Source organism: Panthera onca, chromosome D1, assembly GCF_046562875.1.
Source record: "Panthera onca isolate mPanOnc1 chromosome D1, mPanOnc1 haplotype 2, whole genome shotgun sequence".
NCBI lineage: Eukaryota > Metazoa > Chordata > Mammalia > Carnivora > Felidae > Panthera > Panthera onca.
In genome coordinates, this window is record NC_138348.1 from 50,587,405 (window position 1) to 50,606,679 (window position 19,275).

The 19,275-nt window shown below is 45.4% G+C and overlaps 1 protein-coding gene across 12 annotated transcripts in view; it reads right to left on the bottom strand.

Moving 5' to 3' along the window:
• PPFIBP2 (PPFIB scaffold protein 2) overlaps window positions 1–19,275 on the bottom strand; it is a 146,673-nt gene that overhangs the window by 43,229 nt on the left and 84,169 nt on the right. For all 12 annotated transcript variants that reach the window (XM_081790317.1, XM_060605894.3, XM_081790318.1 and 9 more), the window contains one exon: window positions 8,431–8,562. In XM_081790317.1, coding sequence (XP_081646443.1) covers window positions 8,431–8,562 — 132 coding nt within the window. The remainder of the gene's footprint in view (window positions 1–8,430; window positions 8,563–19,275) is intronic.

The window sequence follows — 19,275 nt, forward strand, 5'->3', positions numbered from 1 at the left end:
CCAATGGGCTGGGGCCATACCTGCCGTCTGTGTTCTCAACTGCAGTCCTAGTGGAGACACCGGGCTCTGACGTGGCCTTTGTTCTGTGTGCCACTGGGTTCCAAACCCCCTGCTGGCTTAGCACATGTGCCTGACAAGGGTAGAGGATTCACGCCTGACTGGCCTGAGCTACTAGGCGTCACAGGCCAGCTCTATCTCCTGTTGTGAATTTGCCACCGTTGGAAGGTGCTAAACAAGGACAGTCCACATTCAATTTGTTCGTGCTTTTTCATCTGAGAAGTCTCAGAGTCTTTTGGTACTTTAAATACTTAGCATACCTGCTGGGTGGCAAGAATTAAGAGGGAGGAAAGGAGCTGGAATTGGAGGCCCCAGCAGGGGATGGGGGTTGGGGATAGGGTTAGCTAAGCACAAAGCATGTATCGGGGGTTCAGGTAGACCCTAGATGAGCAACAACAAGTTAACAGAGATCTTTCCAATGGTCTTGATCTTTGTAAAGTAGGTAAGGTTGCCCTCTCAAAAGACATAGCAGCGAAACAAAAGGGGGTACAGATTTAGAACGTGTAGGCATGAGAGGAGGAAAGGTAGGTATGGATAAAAGCAATACTAAGGAAAGGGGAAGATTTAGCTGGGAATTCATTAGCATGGGGGCAATTAACAGAAAAATTATCTAATCCTCTGACCAAGAGCCCCAGGCCGGAAGGAAGGATGGCCAGTTAATCAAGGATAGAGCTAAAAGCAATCCCCCAAGGTAAAAGATCGGCATTTACGTCCCCAGAGAGGGAGGTCAGCCTGTTATGGGCGACTAAGCCACGACGGGCATAGGCATGATGCTGTCGAAGCGTGCAGGCAGCTACAGACTGCCTTTCACTTTTGTAGAATGAGGGTCTATCTCATCAGGTTACCTCGAGGGGTTAACCAGGTGAGCCTTAGGTGAAGCACCTGGCACGGGGCCTGGCACACGGGAGGCATCCAACAAATGTGAGTTCACTTCCCCCACTGCTGCTCCTTTACCAGGTGTTTGATCCGTAAGAAATGAACCAAACTGGGAGAACAGAAAACACCCAATGGTGACCTAGTTAAGGCCCACGTGACATTGATGGCTAACAACAAAAGCCCAGCGGCTCCGCACTCTTCTGGCATGCTCACCTTATTGGCCACTCTTTCCCAGAACGTTTAGTCCTTAAGGCCACTGGCCTTGCTGGTTTTCAGACCTGCTTGTCTCTCTTATAGAAGCTTCCCTCAATTGTTACACCTCTCAAATGAGGAGTCTAAACTTGCTGCCTGATTTCATCATCGCATTCATTCCCTCCCCTCCCCCTGCACAAGTGGCCTCCAGGCAGACCAGCTTTGTCCCCAAGACTGATGAGGGACAGGGCTCTTCCTCACGGCCCCAGGGCCCTCTTCCTGCTTAAATCACAGGCGTGCTCCTGTCCTCAAACTGCTTGCCTCCCTCTTGAAGTGTTTCCTTCCCTACCTTTAGCGATTTTCCACCACTCAGGTTCTTACCTCTTTTACCCCTTTTCTGAGAACCTAGCTATTGCTCAAGTCTGTGTAGGTTTATAGATCCCAATGCCGGCTGGTCGAGTTGATTTTTCTTTGGCTTCATGTCATCACTGCTTTATGATTTTCTAGATCAGCATCCACATTACACATTAAAAATGCTCAATTAGGGGCGCCTAGGTGGCTCAGTCAGTTTAGGGTCCGACTTCGGCTCAGGTCATGATCTCACAGTTCGTGGGTTCCAGCCCCATGTCGGGCTCTGTGCTGACAGCTCAGAGCCTGGAGCCTGATTCTGTCTCCGTCTCTCACTAACGGTTCCCTATTCACACTCTGTCTCTGTCTCAAAAATGAATAAACATTAAAAAAATAAAAATAAAATGCTCAATTGGTAGGAAGAGTAAAGGCAGAGGACTCTCACCCTCTACAATAAACCTTCCTAGAGATGGTCTATAGATGCTATTATCATGGGGGTACCAATATGCCCATCTTAGCATCCATCCTATACTCCTCCAGTTCATCCACAAGACTCCCCAAGCAGGGTTTGTGCAATGCCTCACAGAAGTGTGCATTTACCAGGTCTATTCCACTGACGCATTCCCAGCCAGACACAGGAGGTCAAGCTGATGTAACTCACTATATTTTTTTTGTTTTTAATTTTTGAGAGAGTGAGAGTCTGCAAGCAAGAGAGGGGCAGAGGGAGAGGGAAACAAAGGTCCAAAGCAGACTCTGCACTGAGAGAGCACAGAACCCGATGTGGGGCTTGAACTCAGAAACTATGGGCCAAAATCAAGAGTTGGACGCTTAACTAAGCCACCCAGGCACCCCAATGTAACTCATTCTTAACACAATCCCTACTTGATCTTCTGGCCTCCCACAAACCATCATAAGGTTGGCCCCAGCCTCAACAGACTAAATTTTATGGAACCCATCTAACTTTCTTTGCCATCTGGGGAAAAAACAAACAAACACAAAAACGGTTCACTTCTAGTTTGCTAGCAACTCACCTGATTTCCCTGATACCTTAAAATTCACTTATAGCCAGCAGTTTGGGGACCACTGTCCTAAGTTCTTTGTGCCCGAGGCATCAGAACAGAGCCCATTCTTTCTTTGATCTTCTTATGGAGAACATAACTTTAACAAAAAGTCTCTCTCCTGTCCTCAGCATTGTCCTTTTGTTTAGGGTTTGCCCCTGCTGCTGTTACTTGTGCAGGTGCACTTTGTTCAGTCCTTTCTCTCATATTTTTTATTATTTTCTAATGTTTATTTATTTTTGAGAGAGAGAGTGAGAGTGAGAGTGAGAGTGAGAGAGAGAGAGAGAGAGAGAGAGAGAGCGCCGGCAAGGGGTAGAGAGAGAAGGAGACACAGAATCCGAAGCAGGCTCCAGGCTCGGAGCGGTCAGCATAGAGCCCAACGCAGGGCTTGAACTCACGAACCGTGAGATCATGACCTGAGCTAAAGTTGGACGCTTAACCGACTGAGCCACCCAGGCACCCCTGTCTTTTCTTTTATACGAGCCCCTTTGAAAACAAGTTTCTCTCAGGGTACTTCCAAGTTTCTCCTTTTTATCAGGAGTATTTGTGACATTGCACAGAGTTACATTATTTTTTAGTTCAATATTCTTGAGTCACCTTCTATGTTATTTCTGAACTTTCCAAGGTATGATTTATGAAAGTCTTGGCCATGCCTGGCTTTCCCTCCCTCCCTGTCATGGACTCACAGAATGGCCGCTCTCTCTCAAGGTACCTGTCACTTTTCCCTCCTAAACTAGTCTCAACATTACAGCCAGAGCAGCAGTTTCCCAGTTTCTTTCTCTGTCCTCTGGGTAGAAACAAATAGGGGGGTGGGGCACCAAGAGCCAACCTCTCAAATACTTAGGTTTTAAGCTGGAGGAGATTTTTAGGAACCATCCAAACTGCTGCGCCCTTCCATTTAAGCCCCTTGTCTGCTTCCATCTTTCTGGGGATCTGAACAGGAGTGCATCTATTTTCTTCCTCTGCTTGGGGTGACTATGTGGTGCATCCCAATGTTTCAGGGACATTCCCCTCTTATTCTCCCAACCCACGTGTTATTTTCCAGTATGTTCATCCTCAGGCTCAGCATTTCAACTTTCTTTTATACTTCGTTCTCTCCAGGGCTGGCTCACCTCCCCTCTTAACAGATCTGTTTCTCCTCCATAGGGCAGACCTATGTCTGTAGGTCTGTAGGTTTTGTAGCTGTGTCTCATTCTTGGGTCCCCTATCACAAAGTCCAGGTGACATTAATGAGGCTCTAAATGCCACTCTGTGTTGAAATCTTAGCTGGCTTTATGACTCCTGATTCACTAACCATCAAAGTTCTTCTTTACGGTTCTTTTCTATGTGAACCACGGGGCACCTCCCATAACCATGTCTTTCCCACTCCCTCCTACCTGTTAAACTTGTTCACGATATTACTTAGTTCTTTCTCTCCCTCCTTTATGCTCTGCTTAGTACTGGCCCGGCACTCTTACACATCACTGATGGGAACATAACCTCTACGTTCCACGAGACAAAGTGGAAATATCAGTCAGAATTTCAACTGCATGTACCATTCGGCCCATTGATTCCACTTCAGTATCCCCATGTGTGCAAGAACATTCACAGCAGCATTATTGGAAGTAGCAAACACTTGGAAACCACTTACATGTCCATCAAAAGAGGACAGGCTAAATTAAGGTACGGTCAGATAATGAAATAATAGGTATTTCTATCATAAGTTTTTTTAATGCACTTGGTGTGAATAAACTCCCAGCATGCTACATTAGAAGGTCTAGAATAGTGTGCATTTGCACAAAAATGAGGGAAAGAATGTGTGTGCATATGTGCATATATATCTGTCCACATAAGTTTGCTTGTCCACGGATAACTCTGGGAGGACACAAACTGGTCACGGTGGTTCCTGACTGTGGGCCTGAGGGGCGAGCATGGAAGGAGACTTTTTGCTGCATATACTTTTATGAACTCTTAATTTTTGAACTGCTGGAGATTTCCTAGGCTAATAAAAATCAGTAAGTAAAACAAAATCAACAGAACAGTAAGAATCTCCCGGTCGACTTCTCTGAACAAACACAATCTTCCCAGTCTCCACTCCGTGCTCCATATCCATCATTCTGGTTACCCCAGTTCAGAAATCAGAATCCTTCCCTTCCAAGGTGCTATAACCACAGGAAGGAAGAAGGAAGTCAGCACCACCCGTGCTGTAAGACACTCCGTTTTCTGCCAGAAATCCTGAAGACTCTTTCTGGTTCTCTTCTTCATATCTGTGTATAACCCTGATCAACTGCACGGACACCACTTTCCAGGACATGCTGGATCCCTGCTCCCTTCTTTACAGGATGCTGTAGTTATTACATGCAGAGCTCTTTAATCCCATAAAGAGATCCAGCTGTGGGGCCCCCTCCATCCCCAGGGCTCGGGGAAACCAGACTCCTCTCCATGGAAGACGCCTCTGAGGGACGTGCCTGTGATATAATATGCCACCCAGACATTTTCCTCTGCCTCTGGATCTTTTACATTCCATCCTCCTCATTCTCGTATTTACTTTCCACGCCAGCCACTCCTCTGCAGTCCTGCTTCTCAGGAGTAAACCTAACTGATTAAGCTTGGGTCTCCTGGAATGACCCGGAGCCACTGCGAGAGGCTCAGGAGGAAAGGTAAACAGGAAACCCAGTATTCACCCACATCTCACTGACAGACTCCTGAGTGAGGCTGGCTGTCAGGATGGTCTCCATTTGACAAGAAACCTGCATCTTGACGTCCTTAGGTTTATAGACAACCATGTATAATCACGTCCATAACTTTCTACAGGCAGCAGGATACAGGCTTTGGGGGGATCAGAGTCCGACAGAAAGAACAGCCTGCAATGCTCTTGTTAACAGTATCCTTTTTCTTTTTCTTTTTTTTTAAATTTTCACTGAAACATAAAATGGAATTTGAGGATAAAGCCTGAGCTACATAGAGGAAATTTCAGATTCAGCTATCCCAGAAAACAAACAAAACAGAGAAAGATCCTGCCTTTCCAAACCACAAGCAATAGGCCTTGGGCTAAGTATATTCACTGGAAAAAACCCAGCAGCAATGCAGGCTGGGAAGCAGCATTCCCCTTGTTCACGGAAGTACAACCCCTGGTGACCTTAGCTCAGTGCTGCACTCACACACGTCCACGCACATGACAATGGAGTCCCCACAGCAGTACTCGCCATGGTTTCAAGCCCCTGGTGCTGCACATATTTGCAAATAGTGGCAGAGGCTCTAAGCATACCAGCGAAGATTATGTTCAATTACAAGAAGGAGAAATGCACTTCAGGTCATGTGGCTGTGCATGGAGTGTCACAGGTTTGAACAGCCTTAAAAAAACTTAATGTTTGTACTAGCAACTGGGAAGGGCCATTATCTGGTAGGAATGAAGCCAGCAGCTCAGGGTCTATGTTGCCTCATGCATGAACAGCCTGATGGAAAACAAAAACAAAAAATTCAGATTGAAACATAATCCCTCAGAAAAGGAAAAATAAAGCAAACAGGAAAATGACTGCTTTCGGTGTACTTGGCCCAGAATTGGGAGCTCTCCTTTCCATCCTGTCTTCCCTGGAAAGGAACGGAGCTGGCTCAGGTTGGTACTAACTCCGCGTTCTTTCCCAGACAGATTCACGCACACATACCTATGTGCTCCCTAGTGGCTGGCTGGTTCGGAACCAGGCATGTGATCCAAAATGGCCCAGGGAGATGCAAGCCCAAGGCTTTTGCTGGAAACTTTGAGAAAAAGGTGCTCTCTCTGCCAGGTCTCCAGGCCGATAGGATGTAGTGCAGAGACCCTTCTTGACAATAAGGCTAAGTCAGAACGAAGACATACGCCAAGGCTGATTTTTAATGACATTGTGAGGTCACATGGATCTAGTGATATTGGACTTTAAACTCTGGACTCTTCAAGCTGTGTGACCTAATACTCTCCCACCTATACTTTTTTTTTTTTTTTTTTTTTAATTTAAGTGGTTTTGACTTGCCTCTATCACTTCAAGGCGTCTCCGAGTTTACTGAATTCTGCCCCCAGAGCCCTAACCTATGTTCCCATGTCATCACACACCTCGAGACGTTGGTAAAAACACAACTCCAAACCTGGAGAAAATTCAGTTGCTTCTTTCTGAACATTTAAAAAGCAAAGTGTATTTGAGGTGCCTGGGTGGCTCAGTTGGCTAAGCATCCGATTTCGGCTCAGGTTATGGTCCTGTGGTTTGTGAGTTCGAGCCCCGCATCGGGCTCTGTGCTGACAGCTCGGAGCCTGGAAGCTGCTTAGGATTCCGTGTCTCCCTCTCTCTCTGCCCCTCCCCTGCTCACGCTATCTCTCAAAAATAAACACTAAAAAAGTTTTTTTGTATTTTTTTTTTTTTAAAGCACTCTATTTAACTAACTCCTCACAAAGATAAGCTTTCATTCTGCGGGACCTTTGCAGTTTATAAATGTATCTTAACCTACATGTCCATTTGCAGGATGCTTTGTGACACAATCAGAAAGTAATCGATAAAAGGTAGCAGTTACTATGTGTCCAGCACTATGCTAAGGACTATACATGAATTATCTCATTCCCTCCTCCAAACCACTCAGGAAATAGGAAGTGTTACTATCTCCACTTTACAGAGGGAGAAACAGGTTGTGTTATGCCTACAATGACAAAGCTAATGAGCAGCTCAGCTTGCATTACAGCTGGAAGATCTGATTCAAGGCCCCGCCCTCTTAATCACTACAAGACAGGGTCTTCAGGTTCATGGAGAGATCTTTTGGCACCTCTACTTACAATGAGCAGCTTCTCAAAAGCAATGCACAGAATTGCCCACCCGTTTTAAGTGTCTCAATCACCAGCATTTACCACTGTGTAAACACAGCAATAGGGCAGGTTTCAGTGCACAATAATGGGGGTGCTTAATAGAAAGGAATGATATCCACTTTTAGATTTTGGAGAGAGCTAAATGTTGCGAGGGAGCATATATGAACCAAGTACCTACAGGATGCCAGGCACTATGATAGGGACTTTTGTGATTTTTATTTGGACTTCACACAGTTACCTACTTTACAGATAAATAAAGTCTCGAGAAATTAAGCAGCTAACTTATTGAATGAAATTCAAAGACCTATTAAGCAGTTAGGTTAGTGATTGAACCAATGTGCTTCTAAACCTAAAGCCTATCTTCCTTCTACATCTTACATGCCAGGTGCAAATATGGGCACTTGTAGGTAGAGACATATGGAAGGTGGTTATCTAAGGTTAAAACAGGATGTTCTTTCTCAACAAAAGCAACTCTGAGCCTAAAATTTACACAAAACATTTATCCTAAAAAGGAGTCTGGCATGTTCTGGCCAATGGCATTATAGAGTGTAAAACAAAAACAGGAACAATGCAGGAAAACATTAACAGAAGGCCTGTACATGGGCCTCCTCCTATGACCTATCAGGAGAAAAGAAACATAATCTAAGGGTTCCATCTAGGTCAATGAAAAGCACATCAAAGAATGTCTCCAGACTCCTTGGATATAGTGATGGTGGCCTATTGGGCAGCTGACTTCATCCCAGATATATCCTCATTACCTTGGCTCTCACAGAGGACATCTTGGGTCCCTTCACATCTTGCCTGATCCTTCCCCCTCTAATGCTTCCCTTTCTATCCTTGTCAGCAGCTTGAGGGAGGATAAAGCCTTAGAGCCAAAACTGGGTGGTTTGGGCATTGCTGAAATCTGCAGCCACAGCAAAACCTGATAACTTGGTATTAACAGATCATTGTGTCTCTAGTGCATAGATGCTTCTGGCGCCCAGTGGCTGCCAGGCTTGGGGTTGACCAGATGGCCTGAATCCACATTAGGATAGTTTCCTCTGCTCTGAGTTTAGAACTGTATGGATCCCCCAGAATTTGGTCTATCACACTCACCTCTGCTTTTCTCTGCTTCTCCTCCTGCTCTCTCTGCTCCTTCTCCATGCCAACCAGCTTGAGTTTCAGCTCAGAAACTTCAGTCATCAGATCAAGCTTCTGGGTCTCAAGAGATGTGCGACTTAGCAGCTCCTGCAAGCAAAACCAGATGTCAAAATCAGAGCTTCCATGGCAACAAGGACAGCTGTAGCTCCATCCAGAGCATACAAGGCAAACTCTGTTGGACAACAGAGCTGAGACTGCTGCATATGAGCTACAGGGCTATTAGGGACAGGTCTCAGCTGATACTGGGTCACTCAGGGAGAGCACAGCCCCTGGCACCACCCACTGTGCTCTGAGAAACAATGTGAACTATAGCTCTCAAAAAACAAGTTTGCCATTAGAAGCCATTATTTCCAAGTACAGAAAAAGGGACAGTTTTGCTCAAAGAACGAAACTTCTCCACCTCTATTTCCAGTGCAAAGCAGCGGGTCCTTTCAACCAAAACAAACAAAAAAACACAAACAAACCCAGGCTTACGTTAACAATATCTTTTTTAAAACCAAGGATTCCAAATCACCTCCTGGGCTCAATGTTCAGCCCACATTTTCAACAAATTTCTTTTTAAGGTCTCACTGCAAGGAGCCTAGGAGGGAGCTAGAGCATAAAGCAGATATTCAATGAGTATTTATTAAATGACAGAATCCTGTTTATGTGATACAGACTTTTCCTAGCCTATGTGATAATGGATCTTTTCTAGCCACTACGGTATGTAGGTAAGAAAATTGTTCTTCCCTTATTGTAAGACCAGACTCAGGAAGTTATCAGTCCTGCCCTGCCATAATAAGAACAGTAGTAGACGGCAACCTGCCATTAATATATATAATTAATAAGCATAAATAAGACAAAAAACAAAGGTGATTGACAAAATACCTGCTGGGAACCACTAGGGATTTTGAAGGACCTCAAAAACCAGGAACATTTCTGGTCCAGGGGCAACACTTCCCCATTGGCCAAAGGCCATGGTCCATAAGCTCCAGAGTCTTGGCACACGGGAGACACGGTTTCCAGCAATGAGACTACAGTATGGCCATCAGGAGAGTGACCAACTAAATCAGCAGACAGAAAAGATACACTATTCCATCTCAGTATGAACTTTCTATATTAAGTTGGGCAACCTAACCCTCATACAAGAATGGTGATCAGCATTCTGACCAATAGCTATGATTTCACATATTCTGAACCATCCTCAGACTACAAACCAAACCACACAGGACACAGATCTTAACTAGGAAAACATGATTCCCTAGGCCAAGCCCCTCAATGTGTCAGAAAGCCAGGCTACAAACTCTTCATCTGCTAATCTGAAGGGACGGGTACCTAGAAGTTCAGCAAACTGAACTCACTGAGCACTGGGCAAAGGAGGACAGTTCTTCCTGTTTCAGCTAGACTTGAACTAGCTTAGAGCACAGAGGCAGCGACCCTGCCATGCGAGAACCGCAGCGTACTTGGTCATGAGTAGTCAGCCAGATCAATGTGTATAATGGTGGAGGTGGGGAAGGAGAGAAGACACACAGATTCAATGAGTGCCTCCTCTGTGCCAGACCCCACAGGGTACTTTACATACATGCTTTCAATAAACCCTCCTAGTGATTTGACAGTAAATACTATCCTGACCTGAGTAATAGACAGTAAATACTAACCTGGCCCAGAGACTGGCCTTGTCTTGACCAAAGACACATGCCAGTCAACAACAGCAGAGTGCGTTAGTTTGCAAACCAAAGTCTGTTTGATTCCAAAACTCTTTTCTGTCTAACGTATCACATGGTTTCCCAAACAGAGGAAGAAGTCCAAGGATTTTAAGGAAAATAAAAGAAAAAAAATACCTGCTGAAAAAAAAGCCAATCAACAAATATTCACGGAGTCACGGAGTGAGGAAATAGCCACTCAAACTGTTAAGATTTTGTTGAGCACACACTCTCTACCAGGGCCTGGCACGAAGGCTCTCTGAAGATCTAATCCTCTCTGATACCACCTACTCACTCCCACCTCCTCTCTCTTCCTTCCTCACCTTCCCCTCTGTTCCACCACCTCATTCTACGTTTCTCTCTCCATCCTTTCATCTACCTGTTTTGTTCCACAAATGACTTGAGGCGGTTTGAATAATGGACAATTTAAGTTAAAATGTAAAATCATAAAAGTTAAAGCAGGCAGGAAAAGAAGTTGAGGCCAGAGCCACCGCTGGTATAAAACTCCTACCCTAAAGTTCTGTGGGTTGCTAGAGATGGACTATACTGTGTACGTGAGCTCTCCAAGCCACCAATGCAAAGGGGTAGAGAAGTAATTCTATAAATCAGATAGCAACAATTGCTTTAGAGTACGGACAATTGAGAAAATGTTGTTCCATTCCATTCCAGACTTCAATCATTTACTCAACATGTTTTTAAGTATCTACCAGAAGTCAAGGCCTAGGGATATGATTATTAAAAACACAGCCCACTGAGTGCTTGAATATCTTACATGCAGTTTGCCCGCTAAGCAACATTCACGATACTGCCGCCTTGGTGGGATCAAAAAAAGCCTCAGAATGTATCTCTCCTGAACAGTAGGAATCTATTCCACTTCTGTTATTGCCAAAATCCCTCTAGCTATTTTAGGTTGCCTGGTTGTAATTGGTCACACCAATGTTCCCACTGACAAGGATAATATTCTAATTGGTTGTACTAAAGTTCCAATAGCCGTTCCATTTGGTCACGGCAGGGTTCCAATTGGTTACACTAACATCCTAAGTGGGAGTTCCAGTTATTAGTGATTATATTCCAGCTATTATATCTATTAGCATATGCCTCTACCTTTCATTGTCCTTACCCCTCATTCTTGTCATTGGTAAGTACTGTCCTACTCCCTGAATTCAAAATCAGCCTTCAACAAGCTCATCCAGTCCAGCTCCACTTTCCATCTCCAGGGACACATGGTCCCCAGCCACTATTACGTGTTATATTCTCTATCATATGTGTCTAAAGAAGATTTACCCTACATTTTCAACTGTTCCTTCTCCTTCCAGCATAAACTGAATCCCGACTTTTGCAGCCTATCACATACCCTTCCCAGTCATCTCAAGTGGAGTCCATCCTGTTTCGACAATCCAACTTTACCGGACATGCGTCCAGACCACTACTGTCCTTATTGATCATCTACATCTGCCCTCCTCTTCTAAAGTGGTGCCATTCAGTTACAGCACATTCCAGAACCCAAGACAACTTATCCAGAACCCAAGACAGTCTCTCATTTTCCTCAGGGCTTTTTTCTTTTGATCAATGGTTTCTCTACCTAGTTTGGGCACATTCCTTCTCCTCAGTAACTTCAACATCCTTGTTCCCTCCTTGTTAGTCTTCCAATATCCACTCTGGTTTCACCTTTCTTGAGCACAACACCAACAGGTTTGCTTCCACCTTGCCTCAGTTTCTCAGCAGGATGGCCATCACCTTAGCCATCATCTTTATCCAGAATGCATTTGCTCTGCTTCTAAAATCTTCAGCTCTGATACAGTCTCCTTTGGCCACAGTCCTCTAACCTTTCAAGTTTCCCATTTACAGACTCAAACAATCTTTCATTTCTTCTACTGTGGCCAATACTTACCTGTTTTCCTAGTTAATAAACTTCCTTTAAGTAGTATTTGCCTCCTTATCCATTCTATACCTGAGGTCATTTCAAGTGTATCATATCTGCACCAGAAAATTCCTCATTCCAGTTCATCCCTACCCTTAGACCTAAAGTGCATTTGCTTTACCAGAGCCCAGTCCATGCCAAACCTCAAAGTCTTTTGTCTATGTTTCTACTCCCTGTGGCCTGAAAATTGCTGGTAAAAGACACTTGATGATGCCAATTGGTTTCCATACAAATTTACGCTATCTAATTAGAGCTGATCTTCCAATACCACCTGGCACCCTTGCGTTCATCTCTGGTTGGTTCCTTTCAGAGATTGTTCCAAATCTTTCCCATTCTCCTCCAGCCATAAACCTTACCCTTTCTTCCTCTTCTCCTCAAATAACCTCTCCTGTATACTGAAAAGGTATTTTAAATATTTATTTTTGAGAGGGAGGGAGGGAGGGAGGGAGAGGAAGAGAGAGAGAGAGAATGTACATGCAAGCAGAGGAGAAGCAGAGAGAGAGAGAGAGAGAGACAGGATCCAAAGCAGACTTTGTGCTGACAGTGGAGAGCCCAATGCAGGGCTCAAACCTGTGAACCATGAGATCATGACCTGAGCCGAAGTCAGACGCTTAACTGACTGAGCCACCCAGCCACCCCCGGAAAGGTATTTTAAAATAATCTGTTCATTTGTTGAGCTGACATCCCTTTTTTCAAAATCTCCTGGAATCATCTCTCATTCGTGTCTCTTAAATCCATGTCTTAGAGCAAGCAAGTCCATGTCTCATGTTGGGTTCTTTCACCTTTAAGAACCACTCTCAAGCCTAGTAAGTTTCCAGGTTGCACATAGAAAGCATATGTTCAAGGACACAAAGATTCCAGAGTGTGCTCTGTAATTACCCCATCTGACCCTCCTTCCCATTGCTGACTATCTCTCAGTCTCTAGACTTCATGTCATACCCACACAGCTTGATGTTCAGGCTTTCAAGTTACCTCCCCGGGTCAATCGTTAGTGTTTGGCTGTGATCTCTGAGTTCTGGTCCGGCTTCTCCCTCCAGCCGGTAAGTCTGAAGGACGAAGGACGACTACTCACATGGTCCTGGGCTCCCCCTCACCTCTGTCCTGACTGTGAGGAAGTTCCCACCCAGTCTGTGCTTCACAAGGGTAGGACCATTAATCATCTACTCTGACAGGCATTTAATCTCTTTCACCATCAGCTCCCATTCCTCAGGCTATAAACATGATCAAATTTCTGACATTCGAAAGAACTTTCCCTCTTGACCTTGCCTTCCCCTTAAGCAACCATCATCAACTCTCTTGTGCTCTCGCTAGGCAAATGCATGTTCTGTGTGCACTGTTTCTATGAATGCACTCTCTCCTCATCCCCTCCCTCACCCCTTCCCAGTCAAGTTCTAGAAAGAATAATCTAACCCTTGCTGCCTCTTCTTCCTCACCTCCCTGTCTGGATGCCTGCAACCCAGATTCTGCCTTCACCAGGTAGGGCACACAAACAGTTCTGGTTCTGGGGACCAATGTCCCAACTTTCAGATGCAACCTGTACTTCTCAGCTTTCAAACATTTAACTCTTCACCCACTGATCAGTGTATGATAACACTTGCCATCCCATCCTTCCTTCCAATTTCCTGATCTGTCTTTTTTTTTTTTTTTTTTTCTTCTGTCTCTTTTGCTAGCTTCTTTTACTCCGGTCTACCCCTTAAGAGAAAGGTTGTTGGATCCCTAGCTCTCAGCCTAAAGACTGGATCCAGCCCATTTGTCTGGAGCATGAAGGCGAGGCTTGTTCCCTGCTCCAACCTACAGGGTAGATCTAGCTGGGAGTCTCTCTGAATCATGCAGCTACCATAATGTGGGGGGAGGTGAGGTGTGGGGAGACAGGGGGCTGGAGAGAAGGGGGACGGGTTTCATAAGCTGCATTAACTTCTGCTTTCCCAATTGTTTCTGGGTTGCCTAGGGACAGAGGGCAAGGGGAGAGGAGTGGATGGTACATGAGGCAGGTGATTTTTGTTACTACAAACCATGAAACTAGGTAATGAAACTTTAGGGGAAAAAAACAAAAAACAAAAACCAATGAACAAAATCATCACTCACCCCTCTCACTTCACCACTACCAGTAACCTCTTCCAGAAGGGCAAAGACATCTCCTTTCCTGGAGATGGAAAAAAAACTTACATCTCAGAGAAAACCATCATTTCCTTTTTCCAAAGCTCAGTCTGAGACTGGAGCTGATAAAAAGAAGTGGCCTTTCAATTTATTCTCTCCTTAAAGGGCCACATCTTGAAGCAATTACTTCCATCTTTAAGTGTGGAACATGACCCAGGGAGTTACTGACCAATGACAGAGGACTGGAGCCAGACTGGCAATCTGAAACCAGAGTGAAGGAAGGGGCCATGGAAAGACATGAAAGGAAAAAATGCATCCCTTTGCTCTCTGAAGTAAGAGGCCTAGGCTGTGCCAGAAAGCCGCTTTCATGAGTAACACTGCAGTGAGGGGCTTGTTGTCAACCTGGGTTCGAGTCCAGACTCAGCCCCCACTACGGAAACCATCTCTCTGGAACCTCAGCCCCCTTATCCGTGAACAAAGAACACCTACTTTGCATGGTGGTATGGAGATTCAACGTCGAATAAGATCAGCTTGAAGAAAGCAGTTATTTCTGGCTCCTACATCTCCCAGGGGGCAGGTTTGGGGAAGAACTGGCAAATCCTGGTTTTCTTCAGTCACAAATCAGGTGTCTCACCTCTGAGACAGAGTCGTGCTTCCACAGAATCAGGGGTACATAGCTCTGTTTACTATTCTTTTTGAGACAGAGATACCCCTTTAAAGGTAGTCTTGGAAAATTTATCTGCCAGGTGCTGACGACACTTTTGAGTTCATAAACCCGGACACATTGTCCTTCACTCAACTCAAGGGCAGGAACTGGGTATCTTAGGCCCTTAATCCGCATGCTCAAGATCTTTTTTTAATGTTTATTTATTTTTGAGACAGAGGGAGAGCGTGAGTGGGGGAGGGGCAGAGAGAGAGGGAGACACAGAATCTGAAAAGGCTCCAGGCTCTGAGCTGTCAGCACAGAGCCTGATGCAGGGCTTGAACCCACGAACCGTGAGATCATGACCTGAGCCGAAGTTGGACGCTTAACCAACTGAACCACCCAGGCACCCCGTGTGTGCTCAAGATCTTAAAACTGATGACTTGTGAGAGAGTTCGGTTTTAGCAAAACTGAAATAACAGCTCTAAGAAGTGGGCAATATGGAGCCCATATGATCATCCCTGTTCTCACTATATAAGAACACAGGTTTGACAACTTTCCTGGATCAACAGAAAGGCACGTAGACTGACTCCAAATCCCAGAAATTTGTCTTTCCACACCTCACCTGAAAGACAGCCAAAACAATGAGGATGCCTAACACCTGGGGCTCTAGGTCAGGTGGGAGGTCTGAAATCGAAGCTGTTGTCCTTCAGGATTTCCCCAAAGTTTGGGTTCCTCACAAGGAAGTTTGCATCCTTTACTTCCTCCCCATTTGGCTCTCCTAGCCTGTCCTCTTTTTGACACTGAACATTGTTGCTGCTCTCGACATTGGTTACATCTGTAAACAACTAGTCTCTGGAAAGTGCTCCATTTGGCTGTCAGCTCTGTATAAAGTCTATTATCCACTAAGTAGCATCAGCTTCTTCCTCAAAGTCATCATCCTTGGAGAAGGGTCAACAATCAGAGGCAGAGAAGTTTGCTGTGCAGGGCCCTAATAGACTCCAGAGGCCACTTTAGAAAAAGTCACCAGGGACCTCAATGCATCAGCGGGGCCATGGAGAACCCGCTCTGTGGTGTAGATTTCGTCACCAGCACGGTCTGAGCTAGTTACAACAAGGATATGGCTGGTCCATGCCTATATTCTCAGGATGCTAATTCTAGACAGCCCAGGGGTGCAGCTCTCAGAGATGCTGGTAGGCAATGCCTTGACCTGCTTAGGATACAGAAGGCAGAGGTCAGCCCTGTGAGCTCTGTACCCAGGCCAGACTGTCCCAGACCTATGAAAACAAACCTAGGCTGCGGCCTCTTGGAGACCCATTTATGGATTTCCTGGAAAATCCACACCTGTTCAGGGAGTCTGAGACCATCCCTGAGTAGGTGCTTCCAGAGGCAGTCCCCAAAGAGGCTCAGAGGTTCCTCTTTGCCACCCTGAATTTTGCAGGGGGCTGCAAATATATTTTACCCTCAAATGCATCCATCACCTATGTACTGCTCACGTAGACCGGCTGGTGCTAATAGTATTTGGTTCTGGCTTGCCTCTCTAACCCCAAGGCCTTCATTCACGCTCTTCAGATGGGTTAGTGCAAAGAAGAAAACAGATGGGACCTGAGAGATCAGCACTCAGCAGGGACAGGCTGAGGGGTGCTAATTCCCTCCCTTCTTGGGCTCCTGCTGGAGGGAGGCGGACAAAGCAGCTGTGGAGAGAGATGGCTCAGTGGGGTTGCTGGAGCCTATGTAAGCACAGGGCATGGGCTATACTGGTTGGGTTTGGGTTTCCTTAAGTCCTCCAGGAGCTATTCCAGCCAGTGGAGGGGGTTAGAGGCTAGAGCAGGGGTTGTAGACTACAGGTCTGCGGACCAGGCTTGGCCTGCAGGTATGCATGGTGTGGTTCACACAGTATTTATTTTTTTCCCTTTAAATTAGTTGCCAATGCTTTAAAAATAGACTTATCTTTAAATCTGGATTTCCCACCTGCTGTGAAGAATGAGACTATCTTACAGCACCGGGCCTACGTGGGCAGTCAGCTAAAGGCGGGGAGCAAGTGCCTCCTTTAGACAAGGCCACTCCATGCGTAGGCGTAGTGCTCCCAGGGATGGTGTACCCAAGGGCGGTGGCGTCAACAGGCAGTTGTCAGAAGGCCAGGCCTCACACTGATTGGGAAGGGGCCTCACTCAGAGCTCCGCAGGCCTCAGAGCAGGAGGCCAGGCTTGGCTCAGAGCATGAATAGTCTCCAAGGGCTGGCAAAAAGAGGCAATTGTTTGCGTCCCTCCTCCTCCTCAGGGCTGGGAGTCCTCCTAGTTCCTACCACCAGAAGCCAAGAGCCCTGCGGTCCAGGATATCAGCATCAGACAAGCAAGTCCCTGCCTGTCCTCAGTTCAGAGGACACATGCATAACATCCTGTAAGCTACAGACGGCATTACCTCAGCACCGTGGGGCAAGAAGGAAGTGCCTTTTCAAAGAGCATCAAGCAGATTTCAGGAAAGGACTGGCATGTGCCACAGAGGGTTCAACTCGGGCTTCAGAGCTGGGAACCCAAACGTCTCCAGCTCAGGTACCACCAAGCCCAGCAAACACACAGGTGGGAGCCGAGGCTCAAATAAGTCCCGTGAGTTGAACTCAGGAGGTGCCAAAGAGGAGTCTTCCACACTCCCTTCATTTTATCCTTGAAAGATGGAGGGAACACAGTGAACGTTATGAGCATAAAAATAACTTGGGTAAGTTCAAGGGAAGATCTTTAAACCTGAGAGGTGACAAATAAGACCTACCACACTCCAAAATATACCAAGCCAAGACATCCACCTCTGTGGCACACGCGAACCACAGGCCTGATACCTCACCCACAACACAAAAGATAATTGATCTTAAGACTTTTTCAAAAGTCTAAAATCCAGTCCATGGGCTGATGTTTGAAGAGCAAGACAGCCTAACCAGGTGGAGTTGGGAACCGACACCAGACTCCTTGACCCAGAGACGCTGACGAGGGAGCAGAACCACTGCACAGAGAGGGGTGTAGGGCAGCCCTGGAAGAGCAGCCGGGACAGGCGGTCAGGTAGCTCAGGCACCAAATGCGGCCATGCTCTGACCTCCGATCCCGGGGACTGCCACCAGGCAATGCCTTCCTGAAACATCAACCTGACGTTTTCCAGACACGTTCCCTTCCACATTCAAATCTTCTTTGTTCTCTGGGGTTTTGCAATACTCCATCCCCACCTCAAAGCCACACCTCTATCACTCTTTGTGAAAATGCTTTCCCGCCCTTTGAGAGCTTTCCATTTTCTTTCCTGGTTTTCAAAAAGAAGACCCAGCTTAAAAAAATAAACTCAACTCCTCCTGCTACTCAGGGAATAGGATGAGCAAGAGAAATGCACACAATTTAAATAGAAAAATCAAATGGAGCCACGAATGTGGTAACTTATTAATCAGAGATGAAAAGAAAGCAAACTAGAAAGCATACAGCTTCTGAGCTGTTGGAACTGGTTCCATCTAGTTGAGGACATCTACACAGAAGTACTGGCTTAAAAAAAAAAAAAGTTCTTCAAATGCACTAAAAACTAAGAAATACTTGGAAGCAAACGTTTCTCCTAAGACCAAAGGTCAAATGCAAAGCCTGTGTTCATTACCATTCTATCAAAATGCTATTTGAATTTTATGCTGATCATGACAACAAAAAACATTCGAGCTCTGGGGGAAAGATTACATATAAGCAGCCATCTACTTGAACCCATGCATGTTAAGGGACTGTCATTCTTTAAATAATTAGTGAGCACCTCCCATGCAACAAGGACGATTCCAGGAGCTCCAAAGCATAAACCGTGATTGAAGTTTGTGTGTTTGTGTGTGTGTGTGTGTGTGTGTGTTTCCCAAAATTGCTGAAAATATAAGAACCATTCAAGGAAGTTAGATCATCTTGATAGATTTCATAAAATTTCTAATCAGCCTCTCAAAAGATTTGGAAAAGCCTGAATAAAAACTCAACACCCCTTTCTAAAAATTCAGCTCATCATTTACCATACGGTAAAATCGTTCAAGGGTAGAAAAATGATTATTTTACTTTCCCTTCAAAAAAAAAAAAAAACCTCTCAGTGATAGTATACAGTAAGATTTAAAAATGGAAAAAACTTCACTCTGATGCTAAGCATACAAAATCAGAGAACCAAATCGTATCTGTGGTGTGCAGAGAGCTTTGTAAGTTACACCTATACCTGATGACAAGGAAGATGAAAAGGAAACAAGACATTTACGAGTTTTAATTGAATAGGATGAGAACAGCTCCATTTTTCATGTTGACAGCAATTAAATTACATTAAAATATTATGTGTGTCATACATCTTATCAAAGAAGACTACGCAAACTGGGAAGGGAAGAGGGAGGTGGGAAGGGGGCACACAGGAAGCTAACCAACTTCCTAAAACCCCAGATGCCACCAACAGTCAAGCTGTGGCTGGTGTCAGAAGGG